At 34.5% G+C, this 23,329-nt stretch overlaps 1 protein-coding gene across 1 annotated transcript; it reads left to right on the top strand.

Moving 5' to 3' along the window:
* The first annotated feature begins 98 nt into the window (after positions 1-98).
* On the top strand, positions 99-22,453 carry AP5M1 (adaptor related protein complex 5 subunit mu 1). The gene is made up of 10 exons (XM_080641909.1): positions 99-469; positions 4,607-5,252; positions 8,853-9,080; positions 10,404-10,543; positions 11,453-11,538; positions 11,632-11,750; positions 15,103-15,199; positions 17,150-17,228; positions 19,539-19,589; positions 19,704-22,453. The coding sequence occupies exons 1-9, from the start codon at positions 396-398 to the stop codon at positions 19,564-19,566; spliced, it is 1,497 nt and encodes a 498-aa protein (XP_080498035.1). The 5' UTR covers positions 99-395; the 3' UTR covers positions 19,567-19,589; positions 19,704-22,453.
* The last annotated feature ends 876 nt before the right edge of the window (positions 22,454-23,329 follow it).

Below are 23,329 nucleotides of genomic sequence, written 5' to 3'. Positions count from 1 at the left end.
GCCGGCTCGGCAGTCGGGAGGGGCGCACAGCCGGCGAACCGCGGAAAGGCTCGTCACTGGGCGAGTGAGGAATCTTGATCCTTGCGGGCCACCATCCCGGAAGTGGGATTTAGAGGAAGCAAGTACTAGGGTTGCTGGGGAATCTTAAATTCTCGAGATTCTAGGTGCGGATTCGCAGAACTCTTTTGTGGCCTGTGTTGGCCAGGACGGACTCAGAGGCGTCACATCATCTGAAGGCGCTAGCTTCTCTGCTGAGCCGCACCTGTTCGTGGTGGGGCAGAAGGCAGTTCGGATGAATGAAACTCGGGCTTCTGTTAAGAACCCATCTGAGAAAGCCGGTCTGCGCTCCTCTCCGTGGCGGCCTTAGGGGTGCACTGATGCACTAGCGGCTTATCATGGCTCAGCGAGCCGTGTGGCTCATAAGCCACGAACCCGGAACTCCACTTTGTGGCACGGTCAGATTCTCCAGGTAAATGCTAGTCTGAATCCTCCGGGATGATCAGTCGGAGGAATGGATCATGGAGCACAGTTTTGTGCTGCAGTGTATCGCTGATCCGAAACCTAGTGCAAGTTACTTAACCTCTATTTCACCTGTTAAATGAATATTTTAATAATACTAACTCATGGTGTTGTAAATGAGTTGGTGCCTGGCACATATTAAGTATTGTGTGTTTTCTAACAGCGTTATTTAGTAGTACTACGTCTAAAATTACTGCACCTGCTTAGTATTGATATGGAGATGAAAGGAAGTAAACACGTGTTTACAATTTTTTCTTGCACTACTAAAAATCAGTCAATGACATTTTAACTCATTTTTCTGGAAAATCCTTGCTGAGCGGTATCAGACTGTTATTTTCATCTTATCATGTTTCATTCCTAGAAAATTTCAGATAGTTTAACTCTCCTAATTGTTGAAGAAAATTGAAAAAGTGCCAAATTACATTGTATTCACTTTTTCTTAGATGGTGTAAGCTGATCTGGTTTTATTTCTAGAATTTGCCACATGTATCAAAATAACTGTGAAGAGTACTATATAATGACTTCAAAAAATGTGGGTGGCAATTGAATAATCTGTTTCACCTTTTATTCTCAGTGGCTATTGACAGTTTATGTATTGCCAACAAATTCATTCTTCTCTGAGGAAAGCTCTGTAGTGAAGTAGTAGATCTAAACTGAGATTGAAGCAAATAAAGATGAGAATGATTTTAAATGAAAAGTGGTTGGCAATATGGGCATGAAAGATTCCCGCTTTGCCACCTAAACAATTTTTGTTACTAAGGGCATCAAGTTGGAGTTTACCATTTTCCCCCAAAATACAGACTTACATTTGTTGTTGTACCTTAAGTAAGGGTGGTAATAATATTCTCTAGTATGGTTTATTAGCCTCATTGTTCTTTCCAAAGTACTCCTCGTTTTATTTATATAATTCTCTTGGGTATCTTTATTTCTGCCATTCTCCTTGCCTCATAGGTAACATATCTTTGTTGTTGTCTTTGTATTTGTGTGTTTGTGTATTCATTTTTCAAATTGCATCATTGTTCCTTCCATTTCATTCCCTTTCCTTTCATTTGTCAGATTTCTCAGCATTATTTTAAAGAAGCTCCCATGTTATTTTGAGCAGTACTGTTCAATAGAATTTTCTGCAGTGATGGACATGGGAAATGTTCTAAATCTGTGCTAATATTATAGCCACTAACCACATGCAGCTTTTGAAATGTGGTTATTGCAACTGAGGAACTCAATATTGTTTAACTTTATGTTTAATCACATATGGCTAATGGCTACTATATTGGACAGTGCAGGTCTAAGTCATTACTTCTACTTACTCTGTAGTAATCTATGGTTTACACCTTAAATATTTACCTGTCCTCTTCCGGAGTGATGTATCCCAGGTTGCCTCCAACTCTGCCATCAGAACAGTGCTGTAGTAATAGTCTCAAAAGGTGTATGGGGCATATCTATGCTGATTTTGACTAAATATTGACAAATGATTGACTCTTCATAATACTTTCTCCAGTCTACACTCTCACTAGTAGTGAGTGAGGGTTCCTGTATCGCCTTTCTTTCCTAATCAGTTTTTGCCACAATAGTATTTTATTTTCATTTGATTTTCTCTGTGTAGCAATGATTGTTAACCCTTTGGATTCCCTCTTCTGTGACTTGCCTATAGATATCCTTTGTTCATTTTTTTTTCTTTGAGACTTGCTGGTTTTTTTTTTTTCTGTTAATGTGCAGGAGTTAATTGTGTATTCTTGAAATACTAGTCTTATGTCATTTTTTTAGCTATTACAGAAATTTTCTCTTCATTTATTGCCAATTAATGTTGCCCTTGATTAAACAGAAATCACTAAGTTTATTGCAAGCAAAGTAGTTAGTACTTCGAGGGATATCTTCTTACATTATCTTCTCTTAACTTTATCATTTTATTTGTTATATTTACGTCTTTAATCTATCCATAGTCCATCTTTGGATGGTGTTAATATAGGAATCCCATTTTGTTTTTCTCTATACAGTGGGCCAGTTTTCCAACATCATCTTCCAAACAATACATATTTTCTCCATTGATTTGTAGAGCTATTGATAGTTTATTATGTTTCCCATATAACCATTGGTCTGTCTCAGTTCTGTTAGTTGTCTGTTATTGTACCAATACCATACTGTATTTGTAACTGTGGCTTTGTAGCTTATCTCAATATCTCATAGAGGTAAGATTTTTACCTGCTTACAAAAATAACCTCCTTGAAGAAGTCATGCTTGTTTTCAGAATTTTTTCCCCACTGAGCTCAGAATATTTCAGAAGAAAAATTCAGATATGTTTGGTTGAGCGCTTCAACATCTTTATGGAGGCAGCAAGTTTGGTTCAAATAAATCATTTGTCACTTATTCTGTATTGTTGAATGAATTAGTTAAGTTTTATTATTTCAGTTTTCTGACTTGTTGGGACTAGTGGTAGGGCTAAACAGATATGCTCTAGCATATTACCCACATATATGCCAAACGGTAATGGCCATAATTTAATATTTAAAAAGAGAAATGATCTTTCCTGTGTCTAACTACTTTTTCCCCACAAAAGAAACTTGATTTAGTTTCTATTTTAGAGGTTTGCTGCCCGGATAGATACTAGTAATAGTATCAGGTTAAGTCTGGCTGAGGTTGTTATTGTACCTCATAGTTGTAGGGCCATTTTAGAAAAGGCCTAGAATAAATCCAAAATGGCAAGTTGAATCATCCAACAAAAATATTTATTGAGCATACATTGAAGCATTGTAAAAGTTCCCAGATTAACTTCGTAGTTTACATTCACTCATTAGATTCTTGCATTTAAGAAGAACTTTGATTATCCTTTAAATAACTAGATTGTAAGACACTGTTCTAATAATTTAATTAACTATTAGATTATGTTTCATAGTAGAGTTTAGTCCAAAGTTCTCAATTATTCTTATCCAGAGACTCAGAGAAAGAAATGGCATCCACCTACAACTACATTACTGGAGTGCTAACTAAATCTTTCTCTTTCTCAACCAAGAAAATGCATCAGAATGTAAATGAATAAGGATCACCAATACACTGATAAATTTGAATAAATTGTTTTTCTTTTTAAACAATATTAGTAAACATCAATGTTTTATTAGTAGAATTAGTGAAAAAAAATTATTTTGGCCAATGTGTGTTCTTGATCCTTAATGAGAATTACTGGTATGTTCTTTAGCCACCTCTTTACTAATAAGAAAAAAGACTTGGGGAAGTTAGGTAATTTACACAGAAGTTAATAGCCAAGAGATTGATTTTGTTTGATTGTGGAGAGGTAAGGAATAGGGGAAGCACATATTTTTTGAACTAAGAAAATATGATCTAACATTTCTATAAATGAACAAAAGCACCTTCTTTTCTGATTCCCCCCAAAAAGGGATGAATTAGTAACTTACCATTCAGCCTAGAGCATGCAAATCATAAAGGATTATTCAGATTTTTTTTTATTACCTTATACTATCTTTGAGGGCCAGAGCGGTAAACCATTATTACTAAAATGTTCATATATTTTTGTAGGGGTTGGCAAGAAAACTTGGGGTACCTGTTATTCACTATAGGTTAAATAGAATAGCATATTCATCTTGTAATTGTATCATCTCAACTAGTGAACTAAAAATTGTAGAGCGTTAAATCAAACCACTTCTTTTGATCCTACTCTACTAAGATGGGATCAGAAAGTAAAGTTCTTATAGATGCCTAAAATGTGTCCAGGTATACATTCCTTGCCTACCACATGGGAATCTCAATGGCCAAGAGACTAGGATTTCAAATTAGAACCATATTCTCTACCTATTTAAAAAAATTAACTATTAAATTATGTTTAGTAGTAGATAATGATACTTTATCATTTGAGATAATATACCAACTATGCAACAGTTAGTTACTATAGTCAGAACTTAATAAGGAATATAACATTTTTTGGGTTATAGTTTTCATGGGTGTGTATGTATTTGTTACTGTGTATTTTGTTATTACTATTTACCTTCAGTTTTTAGTTTGTTTTTTGTTTTTGGATTCTTCCATTTTTATTTTACTTGGAAGAATAATTTTTAATGTTTTTGTTTCCATACTGCAGACGGTATCCAACTGTTGAAAAACGAGCCAAAGTCTTCAATGGAACAAGTTATGTGCCTATTCCTGAAGATGGTCCTTTTCTTAAATCATTACTCTTCGAACTTAGATTATTGGATGAAGATAGGGACTTCATGGAGAGTCGTGATAGCTGTTCTCGCATCAATAAAACGTCCGTGTATGGACTTAAAGTAGGAGGTGAAGAACTCTGGCCAGTTGTTGCTTTTCTGAAGAATGGAATAGTATATGCTTGTGTTCCACTAGTTGAACAAACTTTATCCCCTCGTCCAGCACTAATTAGCATTAGTGCAATTTCACAAGGCTTTGAACTTCTTTTTGGGATACAGGATTTTCTTTACTCAAGTCAAAAAATTGATACTGAGCTAAATACAAAACTGAGCCAATTGCCTGACTTGCTTCTACAGGCTTGCCCATTTGGAACTTTATTAGATGCCAACTTACAGAATTCATTGGATAGTGTCAATTTTGCTTCTGTGACTCATCCACAAAAGCAGCCAGCCTGGAAAGCTGGGACATACAAAGGAAAATCACAAGTTTCTATTTCTATCACTGAAAAAGTAAAATCTATGCAATATGATAAACAGGATATAGCAGATACATGGCAAGTAGTTGGAACTGTCACTTGCAAGGTGAGATTTTTCTCTGGTACTTGTTTTATCATACCATTTAACACCTATAGAGAAAAGTAAAATTTACTAATTTTAGTTTACATTGTTATATGACACTAGAGGCCCGATGCACGAAATTCGTGCAAGGGACTCAGCCCTCGCAGCCACCGCCTTGGTCCTTGAATCCCCAGCTTCGTCGAGAAGGACATCCGAAAGGACTTCAGGAAGGTCATTAGGCTGTCCAGTCTAATTAGCATATTACGCTTTGATTATTATAGATTGTTGATTTTTATCATAAACAGTCACTAGATATTAAATTCATATCAAATTTGGTAAAATTACCTTTTTGCATTCCTTACTTAGTTATATCTTGCTACAGTAATGAATTGCCCCATTGTCCCAACAAAGAACATTTATTATCATTTCTGTGGGTCAGGATTTCAGGAGCAACTTAGTTGAAACTTCCGGTGTGGAGTCTCTCATGAGATTACAGTCCAGATTTCAGCGGGAGCAATAATCACCTGAAGGTCTGATTGGGGCTAGAAGATCTCACTCACATGACTGGTTTATGGTGGGAGGTCTTAGTTCCTTTCCATGTGAACTTTTCAACATGCTGCTTAAGAATGTCCTCACAACTTGGTGACTAGTTTTCTGTAGATCAAATGGTTAGACAAGAGACAGACATGGGGTACAAGTAGAAGCTATATTTTTTATTACCAAAACTGAGAGGTTAGATAGCTTCACTCCCACCATTTTCTGTTGTTTAGAAATAGGTCATTAAGTCTGGTCCGCATTCAAGGGGACTGGAATTAGGTTTCACTTTTTAAAAAGAGTTAAATAATTTGTGAAAATATTTTAAAACCACCATATCTGTTTTCCATTTTCTCTAGAGGGGGTGAAATTGACAAACCTCGGATTTAATATCTAAAGCCATTTTGAAAGGCTCTTGATTTATTTAAACAAGTCAATGAGTTAATATGGGGTCCTCTGATTAGAAAGTAGGAAAAGTCAACAGAAATAGTAATAGATAGCAGTGATCAGTACCATGTTGAATAATGATCTAAATAAAAACCTCCAAGTACAATTTTTACAAGTGGATATTAATATTCTCAGGTACCTTTATTTTTTTATCTTCCTTTATTCTCTGTACTTATGAATATAAACTTTTTTATATATCAAACTTAATATTGAGTGGTTATGTACAAATCCTATAAATAAAAGTAGATTTCAAGAACAGAGAGGTAGAACCGTCCTGGGACAAATTGGGTCTTCCTTTTCCCTTTCAACCTTAAAGTGACTTATGAATGTATGTGTTTAAACTCACTTCCATCGTGATCAAAAATACATAGCAGTTATTAAGTTTATTAGAAGTATAAATAGCTCCAAAGTTGAGGTGTTCGTGGGTTATGTTATTTGTCTTAACACAGTTGAAGTCTTTTTTCTTATATTTCTGTGACAATAAGTAGGGAATATCCTATATAATAAAGAGCAAATATGCTAATTAGACCAAATAGCAGAACAACCGTCCAGATGACCTTCTGGATGACCTTCTAGACGAACAGGCAGGGCTGCGAGGGCAGAGTCCCTTGCATGAATTTTGTGCATTGGGTCTCTAGTGTTATATATAATTTACTAATAATTAATCCTATGGTGTTTAAATGTTTCAGCTCATTAATAAGCTGACCCTAGTTTATTGTGTATTGGAATTTTGGGTTGATTTCTATTTTTTTGTCTGATACAAATTATGGAAAACTTTCTTCTTCAAAAAACTTTCTTCTAAAAGTAAAAAGAGTATGGCTGTACTTTAATCCACATGTTACATGTTTCTTTAAACTTGTATGTAAATAGTATATCTGTTAGCCAGACATTTTTTAAGTACTTCAGAAGCTTAGTATACAAAGAAGTTTTATTTTGAAGTCTGTTGTAAATGGAAGTAATTATCTTCATTTTATCTTAGTCCTAGTAGATAACCAAAAACCAGTGGACTAAAGTTCTAGTCCCCACGTTACCGCGAATTTTCCATGTCTTTGGAAAAAGCTTAATTCTTAAATTTTTTGCTTATTTTTAAAATCAAGTTCCTAGGACCCTTCTGTTTTTATAATTTCTAGTTAAAAGTCCAAATTTTCATATGCCAGATTGGTTTAAAGAGTAGTACATAGATTTCTTCTAAAATGAATGTCCTCATTCTATAGTAAATGACTGGTGATCTGTTATTTTAAATGCTTAGGAAGTGGATAATTTGTTGGTGGTTTCCATAATGGCTGCATTTTCCTGATCTCTGTAAGCATATTAGAAGCTAATTAAATAAATATAAATTGATTGTTTTAAAATTATAATAGTATTTGCTATTAAAATTTGCATATTTTGTTATCTTTATAAATATCTGTCAAAAAACAAAACCTTTTTTCTTGCTAATTCACATATGGAGATAAAATGACAGATGGTGTAGAAGTTAAAACACAGATATTTTTAAGTGTTATAGTAAGAGTATATGGCATTTTTATTTTCAAATGTGATTGATATTATTGTAACTGTCACTGAAAGACCTTTATAAGACACTAGTTATGCATGGTACTGTTTATATGCCTGCCTACTCTCTAAGTATTTACATTTTATAGCACATATATTCTTGAATTTATATATATATGTCAATCAGTAGATAAAATGAAAAAGGTGAAATATTTCAGATTAAAATGGAAAACAAAGGTAGGCTCCATAATTAGAAACTATATCCATTCAGCAAATATTTTTTGAGCGTCTCATGTGCCTAGCAATGTGCTAAGGATGTGAAGAAAGACAGAGGTCTGTGAAGCTGTCGAATCTAGCTTCCATGACCTTCCTAGAATACTGACTTCCCTTTCCCCTCTACCTTCCAAGTCTCTCATTACCTCTCATTGGCAAACTAACCCAGACCACATAGGAAAAAAGATCTTGGGCTTCTCTACATTGGCAGAGGTAGGCTGTGGAGCTGACAATACAGAATGTAAGGCCTCATACAAAGCATCACATGAACTGAGGTTACAAAGAGAAAAGAAGATTGTAGCTGGAGGGAATAGCACATAACAAGCATGGAGATATAGGATATTATGATTTATTCAAGAATTCATTATGTCTACAGCATTAGTTGCAGGGTGGAAAATGATGGAAGATGTAGGTGGGAGCCAAACAATGTAAGGCTTTCAAAGTAATACAAAACTGAGAGGAAAGGTTTTGAGCATGGATACAGTATAATTAAAATTATATTTCATTAAGATAACGACACTAATGGAGGGTGGATTGATTAGAGGAAAACAAATTGAAATACGTTTAGAAGACTATGACCAAAATTGTAAAGTCCTGTACCAATGTGTTTGCAACAAGAATGGAGAGAAGTCACTGGGTTTAATATAGCTTTTTCAGGGTTGAAAATATAAGCAAAGGATTCCAGGAAGGCTCTCCTAGTCTCTGGCTTGGGTGTCTGAGAGCATGATAGAACTATTAACGAGAACAGACAGCAAAGAGAACAATGTCTTAAGAGAAAAGTGAGTTGAATTGTGGAAAATGACTCAGATAAATTCAGGAAAGCCTTGCCTAGATGTTTGCTTCTAAGATCTTGGTAATAATTTTCCTTTTGTATTACAGTGTGATTTAGAAGGAATCATGCCAAATGTTACCATCAGCTTGAGTCTCCCTACCAATGGATCTCCACTTCAGGACATTCTAGTTCATCCTTGTGTGACTTCTCTTGACTCTGCCATTCTGACTTCTAGTAGCATTGATACAATGGATGATTCTGCATTTAGTGGACCTTACAAATTTCCATTCACTCCACCTTTAGAGTCATTCAACTTATGCTACTACACTTCCCAGGTAAGCAACCTTGAAAAAGTTGAGACTTTGCAGATCATTCACACATTTGGTCCAAAGGAGAACTTTTCATGCGTTATTTACCAGATGAATGAAAATGAAGATTCAATTCTTTGAATAAGATGCCTCTTATCTCTGGTGTCTGTAACAGCACTTAATGTTTTCAAAGTCATGGAATTTTTTTTTAATGTTCCCAAATAAGGAGTTTATAGTCATAGGGAAGATCTTGGTATAATTATGGTTTGAACCATGAACTTGTAAAAATGCCTTTAATCCTAGGCAGCTGTGGTTATTAAATATATAATATCATTAATAGCTGTTTATTGCTTATTGAAAAACTGCTGTGTCAGACATTGTCCTAGGCACTTTACATGTATTTTCTCTAATACTTTCCAAACCCTTGTATTTTTATCCCCACTTTACAGATGAGAGTCTCAGAGAAGTTCAATGGCTTGTACAAGGTCATATAACTGATAAGTAGCAGAGCCTAGATTTGAACCCAAATTTTCCAGATTCCAAAACCTACTTTACCATTTGTCTCTTATAATTGTGAATCAGTGGTTCAGAAAAACCTACTCAAGCTAGCTTAAGTAAAGTGAATTTACTTTGAGAAGACAAAAGGCAATCTCATTGTCATTCAAGGATAGGAAGTAGACCCAGGTTTTACTGAAACAAGAATCAGAAATTAAAATTAAAATCACTCTATACTCAAGGTCTACACTGTCTGTCTCATCTCTGCTTCTCAGTCTCCTCTTCCACCTAGCTTTCTCAGCTTGCATATGTCCTCCAGTACTAGGACGTGTACTGTAAAAGTAGGTCCTTCCTGTTTCTTATTTCAGATGTACTAGAAATATTGATGGGCTCACCCCAGCTTACAGATTGTCTCCCTTTCAATCAATTATTGATAACCGATTTAGTAAGCTACTGCTGAGCTGGGTGTGGGGTGGAGTGTCACAATATACAGATGGGGCAACAGGAACTGTGGGCAGAGTGCCAGTGCGGGTCCTAAATGGCAGGTCATAGAGAGCCTGAAGGAGGGGCACCTAGATGAGCAAGAATAGGAAAAAGAATGTAAAAATGAATTGCACACCTTTGTCAGGCACCTTTCTCATCTCTGAAAACAGAAAAAGATGGAAGAATCTTTGCCTTTACAATGAATGTAGCTCCATCATCTATTATACAAACAACTTGGAGTAATCCATTAGTCATTAACAATGTATCTTTAAATAATGAGTATATTACTGCAAGACTTTTTTCTCAATTGCCATTGATATTTTAGACCCATTAACCTGACAATTATATAAGTTTGTATATGTTTATTTCCAGGTTCCTGTCCCACCAATTTTGGGCTTTTATCAAATAAAAGAGGAAGAAGTGCAACTAAAAATAACAGTTAATTTAAAACTTCATGAAAGTGTGAAAAATAATTTTGAATTCTGTGAAGCTCATATACCATTTTATAATAGGTAGGAATAAAATAACATGACACCATGATTTCTGCCTTCCTTAGTACATTTCCACTGCCCTACAGTGAACTGTCTTTGTTTTTAACCTTACTTTTAAGATTTTTTTAATGCTATTCAAACGAATGCTGATTCTGAACCAAAACATAGTGATAGAAATAATCTCTACCTTTAAATGTGTCTTTATTTTTCTGGTTAAACATGCTAATAGATATAAACATAAGCCAGCATAGCTTTCTCAGAGATTGTTTCACTCCTGGCTTTATTTCTAGCAATTTCTCTCTACATAAGTCAAGCCTTGCTATCAACTATCTGGTGAATTAAATCAATCATATCATAAGATTACAGTTGACTCTTGCGCAATTGAGGGTTGGGCCACCAACCCTGCACAGTGGAAAACCCATGTATAACTTTTGGCTCCTCAAAAACTTATCTACACTTGACCCTCCACACCTGCGGATTCCCAACTATAGATTGAAAAGGTTGACCTGTGGATAACACAGGTTTGAACTGTTGTAGGGACCTGTTAATCAAGGTTCAACTGTACTTCCTCATCAATTCTACTTTTAAACTTCTTCTACAGCATAGTTCTTTGCAAAGTGTATAGTAAAATTATAGTTTTGATATTATGTCAACCTATGTGACTTAATATATTCTATATTATTTTACATTTACCTTTAGAATTAATAATGAAATATATGTCATCACCATAATGTTTATTGTGCTTCTGGCATTTTTTGAGATATAATATTATTTGTTCTACTCTATTCTGCCAACTTGAATATAGAAATGCTTTTATGCTACCCTTGTATTAAGTAACAGTAGCAAGATTTGATTTTGATTTCTTAAAATTGTTATATCTGTGATCTTTTTTTTTCTTTTTCTTTTTTTGTATTGTGTCCTTTTTTAAAGAGGTCCAATCACACATGTGGAATACAAAGTTAGTTTTGGCCAGCTCGAAGTATTTCGAGAGAAAAGCTTATTGATCTGGATTATTGGTGAGCCAGGTTTTGTTTATTGATTATTTTTCATTCATTTGCTTTAGAATCTGCTTAATTTAGGATATTTAATTGGTATATTTTTGTTTTTAGGACAGAAGTTCCCAAAATCAATGGAAATTAGTCTTTCTGGAACTGTAACTTTTGGAGCCAAGAGCCATGAGAAGCAGCCATTTGACCACATTTGCATTGGGAGCACAGCATATTTAAAGGTAAATATATTTGTATGGCTCACTCCCTTAGAAACCTTTCCTTTGCTTCTAAGTTACATATATCTAATTGTTTTTTAATGTTTTCTAGCCATTTTTTAAAACTCTGGGTGTAGTGATTTGTTTTTTTTGTCTGTGCTGTTCTTTTTTTATTTTTGTGAGATTATTTTTGTTTAGTGTTAGTAACTTTCTGTTTCAGTTAATACTGTAAAACTTTTAAGGTGATGCAAGTAAGTATGACCTAAACATCTCACCTTAATCAATTTCTGCCCAGCTATCCTTATCACATGTGAAATTTGTATACCAAGATGTAAAATGTAGTCCTTTTCCCCTAGAGTTATTTTCAATAATCCATGTCAACAATTGATCAGTGCTAACAGCTTTTGGTATTTCAAGGACAAAGTGAGCACTTTTGATCAATGTGGTCAAGGAAAGCATTGCGGTAGAAATGGAATTTAAGCAAAACTCAAGGCCCAGATAAGCATGAATGTGAAGCCATGAAGACTAACATTTGTATGAATTAAAGAGATAACATAGAAGATTGAAGGATAACAAAGCATGCTTAGGAACCAGTGCCAGGAACAATAGTAGCACGTAAGGCTGGATACATGATTTAGGTGTGGATTGTAGAGGGTTTCAATCTAATTTTTATTCCTTTATTAGAAAATGTCATAATTTTTTGAGTAGGGGAGTGGTCTTTCAGAAAGTGATACTTTATGAAGATTAAGCTAGAATGTATGTGAAGAAGGTGAGAGGAAAAAAAATAACTATAGACAAAGAAACTTTTTTTTAGCTCTATTAGTATTCCAGATGAAAGGTATAAGTTAATGATGCTGAGCTCCTGTAGTGTCACAGAAAGAGAAAGGATGAGAATAAAGGAAGAGACTGCTGCAGGAGTTGTAATAAACATAAAGCCTTGGTCACTAATTAAATATAGAGACAACAAGTACTTTTAAGTCAAAGATGGTATTATTAAAAATGTACGTAATTTAAACAAGACTTGAGGCTCCAAGAGAGTGGAGACCATGTGAGTCTCATTCATTCATTGTTTTACTACCAACATCTAGTCCAATACTTGCCACAATAAATATTTGATGAACGGATCAATATAGTACTTAGAAGAAAATACTGATGTGGAGAAAGTTGAGAGGGAGCAGGCTTCATATCATGAATATTGCTGGTGATAGCAATGTATCCCAGTGTAAGTGTTCAGAAAGTAGCTAAAAACTTGGAGCAGGATTCTCAAGAGAGAGCTCAACTATATATAGGATTTAGGAGTTATCTATGGAGAAGAAATAGTCAAGTCAGTGGAAATAAGATTTAAAAAAAAAAAAAAGAAAGAAGAGAAAATAAGGAGAAAGATTCGGAAGAATCAATGAAGGAAATTGAAGAAGTGATCTAAAAGCTAACAGGAAAACCTAAATAGAATAGTATCAAAGAAGAGAGATTGAAATCCATACATAAAAACATTAGTACTTCTGAAGTCAGAAGTACACTTGTGACATTCATTTCTTCTGTCTTAATTTCAACTATGTCCACAAGCTTTGTTTCAAGGATTATTATAAAAATTCCTGCTTTCAGCCCTGATCGGTTTGGCTCAGTGGATAGAGCGTCGGCCTGCAGACTGAAAGGTCCCGGGTTCGATTCCAGTCGAGGGCATGTACCTTGGTTGCGGGCACATCCCCGGTAGGAGGTGTGCAGGAGGCAGCTGATCGATGTTTCTCTCTCATCGATGTTTCTAACTCTCTATCCCTCTCCCTCTCTGTAAAAAAATCAATAAAATATATTTTAAAAAAAATTCCTGCTTTCAGATATTTTTCAGAAAAAATGTGGGATGTTAGTTACTACATTGTATGACTTTCAAAGGTAGGGATTATGACTTTTCTGTTCATTTCCATCACCTCCAGGGGTCCTCAAACTACGGCCCACGGGCCACATGCGGCCCGCCAAGGACATTTATCCGTCCCGCCAGGTGCCGCTGCCTGTCCTGTTTAGCAGCCGACTCGTCCCGGGCCCACAGTGCACATAGGAATTTGTTCATAGTTTTGTTTTTTTAAATATAGTCCGGCCCTCCAACAGTCTGAGGGACAGTGAACTGGCCCCCTGTTTAAAAAGTTTGAGGACCCCTGAAACCAGATGTAGTTTAATCGAAAGCATGTACTATATATTTGTGTTCACTAAATAGACTTATTTTTATAATATCTAGCCTTTTGGAAATCAACCTTGTCATAACTTTCAGCATCCAGAATTATGCTAAACAAGCAATTAAAAGCCCTTTATTATTGAGATCATTTGAGTTGCAACAGGAAAGACATTGCAAAGATCTGGAAATTACATTCCATGCAAGTGATCAGTTAGTTTTATAATCAAAATGAGAAAGTTAGGAAGTGGGAGAAATTTGCAAGGAAGGGAGATAGAAGAAAAAAAGTATAGAAAAGTTATCAGGGTATTGCAAAATCAGGAACTTTTAGCAGCAAAGATGAAGAGAACCAAGGCTACTGGAGCTCTGTAAGATATAGAACCTTCATAGTTAATGTGAATATATCATTGTGACTCAGGCACCCAGGGCTATGCTTTCAGAGAAGGTACTAATGGCCCTTGCTATTAGAATCCCACATAATAATTGGCATTTATACTGATAACATGATATTATCAATTAAATCTGAGACCTGTGGATTACATTTTAGAACGGTTTTATAGGTGAGAGAAGGGGTGATTTCTAAGCTTAGTTATATAAAAGTTAAATTTCATTTTTCTGAAAAATTAAGTAGAGCATCTCATTTCTTCTGAACACCAGAATAAACTGGTGTTTCTCTTTTTGTAATGGTATTTTTGTGGTTTGGTAGAAGATATATATGTTTCTGCCTGTAGAAGAATTATGATCTAAATATATCACAACCACATATCCTTAGAGGTAGAAGAGAATATCCAGAACACCAGACACCATAGGGGAAGGAACATCAGCTTTGTAATCAGTCAGGTCTGAGTTCAAGTGCCAGCTCTGCTACTTACATGCTGCGATTCTAATTGCTTTCATCTCTGAACTTCAGTTCTCTCATTTGTGCAATAAGGATACCTTGCATTTTGGGTCAGAGTTCATATTAGTGAAGTGCCTGGTATATGTGAAGGATTTCATGATGCCAGCTTTACAAGGAAATGACCCTAATGCAAAGGGGAAATGGTGTGTGTATATGTATACATGTGCACACACACAATATTCAGCTTCAATATTTGTGATTTAAAATTTGTGAACTTTGTGAAGTAAATTCCCAAAATTGCATCAAGGAAAAAAATGTGACCTTTTATTTTTACCAAAGAATCACCTTCATTTAGTACATTTTTCTTCTTTTTCTAGCTTCATTTTAGGATCTTAGATTACACACTTACTGGGTGTTATGCGGATCAGCATTCAGTTCAAGTTTTTGCATCAGGAAAACCAAAAATAAGCACACGTAAGTTGTATAGATTCATACTAACTTGAGGGAATTAAAATGATGTTATACTGTTATTACCTAAGGTAAAATTAAAATGTAACTGAAAGAGATCAGGGAATAATCCCAATTTATAAAATTCTGGCCTGATCCTATTCTGTGAAAGAGTTTGTATACTTCATATTGTCCTCTGCCTTCTTCTGTCTATGAAATTATCTGGATGGGCAAGAATTGGTGTAGAGATGGACTTTAAAATTGGATTTATTTTGCTCTGTTTATAATATACACTTTTATTCAGGGGTTATTCACAGGGGCTTTGGTGTTGGACAGACAAGGGTTTAATTCTAGCTCAGACAGTTTGTTATCTGTAATTTTAGGCAAGTTAGTTAACTTCTCAAAGTTTTAGTTTCTGCATCTGTAAAATGGAAATAATAGTATTATTTACCTCAGGATTCTAAGCAATTACTTGTTAAGGACAATAATAAGTTCTATGTAATTTAATTAGACTGTCATATTCTTTACCTACTTAAGGTTTTTCCTATTTTCTCCTGTACCATTTTTTTGGGCTGTTTTTTAAAGAGATGATGTATGTGGAATGGTCTTCATAATGCTTTTTGTGTGTGTGTGTAAAGGCATAATATAGTTATGTCAGTTTGGACAAACCAGTGGTTTTGTCTAAATTCAAACAGACCAATATTTTAGAATGTATCTATGGAATACTAAATGCAAAATGTTAATTTAAATAATAATGGCTAACATGTATTGCTTACTGTATGCCAGGAACAGTTCTAAGTATTTTATGTGTTAACTCATTGATTTTTATGTAATCTTACTATGTGTTATTTCCATTTTACCGATGAGGATGCTGATGGAACAGAGAGATTAGATTCACATAACTAGTAAATGGCAGGTCTAGGAATCAAACCCACGTAGTCTAGCTCTGAAGCCTGGCCGCTTCACCAATATACTATGTTGCCTGTCAGTGTCACTAAGTTCCCAAACTGGGGGAAAAATAAATAAATAGAAAGATAAGGTAATATATCCTAACTATATCCTTTTCACTATGAAGAAGGGCATGAAGAAGAAAGGTAGAAAAGGCAGAATTAGATATTTAGTGATGTGTATGATAAGAATTTATAGGTGCCGCCCTAACCAGTTTGGCTCAGTGGATAGAGCGTCAGCCTGCAGACTCAAGAGTCCCAGGTTCGATTCCGGTCAAGGGCATGTACCTTGGTTGCGGGCACATCCCCAGTAGGGAGTGTGCAGGAGGCAGCTGATTGATGTTTCTCTCTCATCGATATTTCTAACTTTCTATCCCTCTCCCTTCCTCTCTGTAAAAAATCAATAAAATATTTTTTTTTTAAAAAAAAGAATTTACAGGTGTGTAGCTCCAAATGAGCATTATCTTAATTTTACATATAAAAAAACTTTACTTCAAAGAAAGCATTTGTCCAAAGCTACAAAGCTATTAAAGCAAAAAGCTTAGATTTGATCAGAACTATAAGAAACCACTGAAGTAATCTTTTAAAAACATTGTTAGAAAGTTCTCTCTCTTAAATTTTGAATGGGTAGAGAATAATTGCAACATCAAAATCAGGACCTTGGTAAAGAGGTTACAAAAGGGAAACCAATAAAATTTTTTTTACTGTTTTTGTACTTGAAGTAATGATCCATAGAAACAAAATTTAGGGAAAATGGGGGGGGGGCTGATTTAGCATAAATGAGGGATTTTGGCATAAATTTGACATAAATAAACTTAAACATGGATTATTTAAATGTTTTAGTGAAACCAAATTTTTGAAGTGGTAAGAGTTATAATAATGCCTTGAAAAAGTCAAATTAAAATGAATATTTCAAAGTATTGCCTTCGTTGAAATAATTGTATTCCACAACTTTAAAATATCTGTTTCTTACTGAATTTTTGTTAATATAATTTATTAACACTTATCATTTGTTTATTTTATTTTTCAGACCGGAAACTAATTTCTTCTGACTATTACATCTGGAATTCTAAAGCTCCTGCTCCAGTAACATATGGATCATTATTACTGTAATTATCTCATGTTTAAATAAGGCTTATACAATAGTAACATAGCCTAAATTAAATCATAGTCTTATTTTTAATGTGTATGCATATAACCTATGAATGAGAAAACATTAAATGATTTAATTATAAAAATGCTCTTGTTTGATGTTTTTAGTCTGACATAGTTTGGCAAAAACGTACTTTCAAGACTAATGTCTCCAATTTTGTTACCTTTTGATTTTTCTTAACTATGATTCAGAGCATAAACCAGTAGTGATTCTAGTGCTGAATTACCCTGCCACATGTTCCTTCCTGTGCCTATGGCAGACATGGCTAACCAATCGCAGCCCTTTTTCTCCACTGAGCTTCATGGATACAGGCTCAGGTTCCTCTTCAGTTCAGACCTGCAGGCAACCATTCTTGATGGATTGCTGCTCCAAACCTGAGTACCAAGCTTCTAGTACATTGTGTTGTTACAGAATGCCAGAGACCACATTAGAAACAACTGTAGCCCTGGCCGGTTTGGCTCAGTGGATAGAGCGTCGGCCTGTGGACTGAAGGGTCCCAGGTTCGATTCCGGTCAAGGGCATGTACCTTGGTTGCGGGCACATCCCCAGTAGGGGGCGTGCAGGAGGCAGCTGATCGATGTTTCTCTCTCATCGATGTTTCTAACTCTCTATCCCTCTCCCTTCCTCTCTGTAAAAAATCAATAAAATATATTAAAAAAAAAAAAGAAACAACTGTAAATCTCTTGAGAAAAAAAAACAACAGCCAATGAAAACAAAGCAAAATTCTTTAAATAGTAAACTGTTCTTAATCAGAACTATCCAATTGACTTATAAAGAATCTGCATAATTCTAGTTAAAGTGTTTATCTCTGTTCTAAAATTACTTTTCTGGTAAGCTTATTATCTTCCACAATAACAATTTGCTTTAGGGTATCAACAAGAGGGGTGGTATATCTTCAGAAGATGAGCATAGTGTCTTGTGATCACTTAATGTGTGCAGCCAAATTTTTAAAGATAAATTTAGGTATTATATTGCTTTTTTCATGTTTTATTATTATTAAATTCATTAATGAATAAATTCAGGTAAAAATTCATATAGCATATTTTCTTTAAATTTGTCATTATCACTCTCTTATTAGCATTATCTTAGTTTCCTCAGGAATCATCTATTCATACTCTTTAATCTTTACCTGTCTTGACAGTTATATGTCTCATTCTGTTTTCAAAGCAGTTCATTGTCAAGTTGGACTTTAAGTGACCATTCAAGAAAAGATAAAATCTCAAGATCCTCAAATCTTAATCCATGTCAAGTTTCTTTTCACGGAACAGAATTAAAAGTGTTATGAAAAAATATACATTACAGATTAGTATATAATTAAATTATATCTTAGTTTCTATTTTTTAATGAGTCTCTTAAGGAAAAGCTTAGAAAAAGCTGCTAACTCCTTGAAAGGGAATTATGATAGTTTGAAGGGATATTGTATATAAATTATGATTTGAAATGTGATTTTTTAATTAAGGTCAATCCTACTCATTATAAACTCATATTTTCTGCAAGGCATTATCGTGGCATAATGTTCTCTGTTCAAAATTATCCTTAGTAACACAGGAAATAGAATAACTGCCTGATCAGGACTTTAACTTATTTGTCTAGCTTAATCATAGTAGTAAAAACCTTCCTTTAAGAGAATAAAAAAAATGACTCCCCTTTAGTCATTTGATCCCTCTTTAACTCAAGGAAAGCTTATCATTTAACTTATGTTAATATTAAGGGAGCCATTGGACATCTTGATTGTGTAAATGTTTAGCAAAGTACACTAAGATAGACAAGAGGCATTTATCTAGTGAGTAGGCAGAGATTCAGTATAATAATCCCCCAGGGCAGTGGTCGGGAAACTCATTAGTCAACAGAGCCAAATATCAACAGTACAACGATTGAAATTTCTTTTGAGAGCCAAATTTTTTAAACTTAAACTTCTTCTAACGCCACTTCTTCAAAATAGACTCGCCCAGGCCGTGCTATTTTGTGGAAGAGCTACACTCAAGGGGCCAAAGAGCCGCATGTGGCTCGCGAGCCGCAGTTTGCCAACCACTGCCCTAGGGAAAACTCTTTATAAGCAATTATAAAAACCAGTGAATCTTTGATTTGACATTTCTAGAAACCTGAGGAAAATCTAGGGAGGACTGGAAAAGTGTGGGGCCATGGACAACCTAAGGCCATCTGTTGCCATTCCATTCTAACATAATGCTACAAAGCTAAAACCAACTCCTGTTTTCTTCCCCTTGAGATCAGCTGGACACATTGTGATGCTTTTGATTTTGTCTAGAAACCTGTCACTTCGGGATAATTTCTGAAGACAAAGTCTGCTTCCCGTTTGGTAGGTGACCTGTTTAATGTTTTCCCTGTGTCTGGGAACTCCTTAGTGTAATTAGCGACCTTTGAACTCCACAACTAATCCTGAGCTATTTTGTATTCCTTACTCATCTTTAAGGCTGGACCTTTCTTTTCTTCAGACTCCGCTGCCACAATTAAAGAAGAAACAGCTGCATTTCAAAGGGATTCCGATCCAGAAGCTTAATCGTGATTGACATGTTCTTATTCTAAGCTATAAGACACTCTTAAGAGTCCTTTCTTGGGTTAAAACTTCAATCATTTTCTAAAAAATTATCTCACTATGGATTTTATTCATTTTCTTTGATAACTATTCTTTGCATTTTTTAACTTGAAAGATGCTTTGTGTTTGCAGTGAATATGAGCACCTATTTCCAAAGATTTGGATGGTATCAGACCTGCTCTAGATGCAAAATTGCTAAATTCCTTTTTAGTGCAAAATATGATTACAAAATCTGTTATCATATAGGTAATTATTCTTCAGTAGACCCAAATGGTACAAAAAGTGTTCAATGTCTGAAAATGTGCTCCAGAAAAGCTGGTTCATGATTTTGGTGAAACCCTTCTTTTCTAAACAATACTTTTTAAACTTTTTTAAGCCAGCAGTACCCTTACAGAGGTGGGCATTTTTTAACTTTCTTACTGTAAAATAATTGATTTAAATATCAGGTTTGAAGTAAATAGCCTTGTCGGGAATTCTTAAGAGAATTATTTCTTTTAAAATGTTTTCTTGATTAAACATTAGTCTGTCTTATAAAATTTAAGTGTTTTACAACAACTAAATATTTGAGTTGAAATTATTGTGATTTTATGTATTGTATAATTTAAGGTCTCTCGAAACACAATTTTATACATAATAGCAACAGCTAATATTCTCCTTCTTTTTATTATAGTATTTCAAACCACTTTATAGCCATTCATAGACTCCTACACCACCCCTGGGAGGGAGGAGGTGGAGTTTGCATCCAGAGCCTCTGCAGGGACCGCTTCCACAGCACAACGGTTGTTTCTAAGACAAAGGTCAGGAAAGGGATGTTAATAAACAGTCCTCAGGTTTAAGGGACTTTTTTAGGATTACATCTTAAATTCCAACAAATCAGATTTAGGAGTTACTGAAAGTGAAATTGATCCATCCCTCATCCAAACTTTGCAATACTTTCCTGTTCTGACATCATTTAGATAGTTAGCTGTATTATCAGATTAGAAACCATTGTACCACGCTGCTGAAAGGAAAAGGAGGCAAAAAGCTAAACATAGGATAAATTCTGAACCTTTTAACCTGGCTGAAGTACGTTGGTCCCTGTTATGCAAATACCTTCAATCCTCTGCTAAGTTCAGTGGAAATAATTTTCTTGAATGACAGGTTTATTCAGCAAGGATTCAGTTGGTGATTAATCCCCCTTTGATCTAGGGTATTTCACTTAACTACCAGTTACCTCGTTCTGACAAAGTGCAACTGAGATTAGGGAGATCACTAGAACACTACCAGGGTGTGCGTTTATTCTCTCTAACCTTTTAAAGCAAGGGCCAAGAATGCAATTTATTTTCAGTATTTGAAGATGTAAAGTCCTGTCTGCTAAGTTAGAAAGTCAATTGAATACCAAATGAAGTTTATTTCTTACGTAATAGAACAAACATTTCTTTTTTGCTTTGCCTAACAATGATTTTAGGAAACATAGGCTTTGAAAAAAGAAGAAAGACTACATTCTAAGTATATCTTCTAGTTTCGTTTCATGTACTAGAGAATATACTCATTGACCCTGAGATAGCCCCAAAATCAAAGCAGTCGCTACAATTTAGGTTGAGAAATCCTTCAGTTTTATTAAATTGCATGGTTTCTTCCCACCCTCCTCCCATTTAAAAAGGTCATGCTATGTGGTAAATCCAATTGCGGAAACATGTAATACACAAGTATTCATCTTAAGACTTCTGATTCCAAGGCTTTATTTGTTAACTTTGTCCTTTCTTGAGGAAAACAACTGATGTTCCCATCATAAGAATAATTGCGTTCACTTTCAGAATGAAGATTTTTGTTCATAAAGGAAGGTAAATGATGCCATTATAAGAATACTTCTAAGTAATTATTTTAAATTGTCTAACCATTTTCCACAGCATTGTTTACTATTTTTCTGCCTTTTCATTTAACTGTGTACCTCTTCTTCCATAACTTTAAGCCTTTGAAATATTCTTTGGAATCTTCCACAATATTTTAAGAATAAAATTTTAAGAAGTGTTTTGTGCTAGAGTTTCTCAAAAAATTAATCTTTAAAAACTTATCATTAAAATTTATCTTGCAAGATATCAAATGTGCGGATCTATTCCACATATAGTTTAAGACCCTTAAAAAAGAAACAATTTTTAACAAAAATTTGTTTTTAAATACTGTTATTATTAGTGATTAATGTTATTATAGACAAAGCACTTTAAATGCTTTATAATTGTTCATTATTCTAGTAGCAGTTTGCAATACAAGTTATGTATTTATGTAATTATACATTATTTTGGTCCAAAGACTCTGTGACCCAATTTCTAAATTGAAACAATGACTCAAAGAAGTACCTCTAACTTCCCGGGTATCAGCCTCTCCTGTTTCAATTTAGTAACCAAACTTTCCAAATATCTTTTGATAGCCAGTTACTTAATCACAGAAATTGAGGATCAGAAAAAATATAAGAAAGGCAGGATCCCCTGGCTATGTTGCTAAGAAACTAGTATTTTTAATAATTCACTATGCAGTAAATATTTAGTTAATGAAATGTTGCAATATATTTTGAAATATGTATCAGAATCTATATAAACCATATGTACATGTATGTATATGTAATGTATATAATACATACGTTAGTGTGTATGATTTGGTGGGTTTTCTTATGAAATACGTTAGTGTCATGTCAGGAAAAAATTCAAATATCTTTCCTCCAAACGCATTGTTAATAGTAATGAAGAGGTTCATTAACATAAAAATTTCCGAAGAGTTCATGAGATCACTCTTACAAATGATTAAAACTTTTATGAGCTTCAGCTAGCTTCTAATTTTTTTTGTCAACTATTTTATGGGTATGGTAATATTGTCCACATATAGCCTGGAGCAGTGCAAGGCCATATCTCTGTGACTAGTTCATTGTCTTGTAAGCAGGCTGCTCTGAGGTCCAGGTTGATTTCTCTGAGGCCCTAGCTAATCTGCGTAATTGTTGGCAGTGTAGTGTTAATGTATGATGCACAGCATTTAGCATTTACAAATTGATGGGTGCCCTGGGATGGAAACCACCTAATGAATTGTTTCTACAATAGGATATGTGAAAATTTGTGTATTTTAATAATCCGTTAAAATTTAAAGTTCAAGTGTATGTTTCCTTTAAATGTCTTTTTAAATGATAGTTTTGTAAAAAAAAAAAATATTGTTATCCCTCTTAAAATTTTTACTTTTTCTCTCAAGGGACTTGAGTGCCCTCTGCAGGTTATAAAGTGATAATTAATGGCAATATTTATTTTGAAACCCTGTGATTTTTCCCTTTTAGAAGCATAGCCTGTATAAATGTGATCTATTCTATTTATATTGTTAACTTTAATTTTCTGGTGATTGAAGGAAGAGTTTCTTTTCCTGGCCTATTTTATTTAGTGTGAAGTAATACCATTGAATTTTACAAATCACTTAGCTAGGGCTCTTTAAATATTGGAACTATACACATTGGAACTAATACAAAGTCCCTTTCAGAAAGGAGATTG

Source organism: Plecotus auritus (genome assembly GCF_963455305.1).
Source record: "Plecotus auritus genome assembly, chromosome: 1".
NCBI lineage: Eukaryota > Metazoa > Chordata > Mammalia > Chiroptera > Vespertilionidae > Plecotus > Plecotus auritus.
This window is presented reverse-complemented; position numbering and strand designations above follow the sequence as displayed.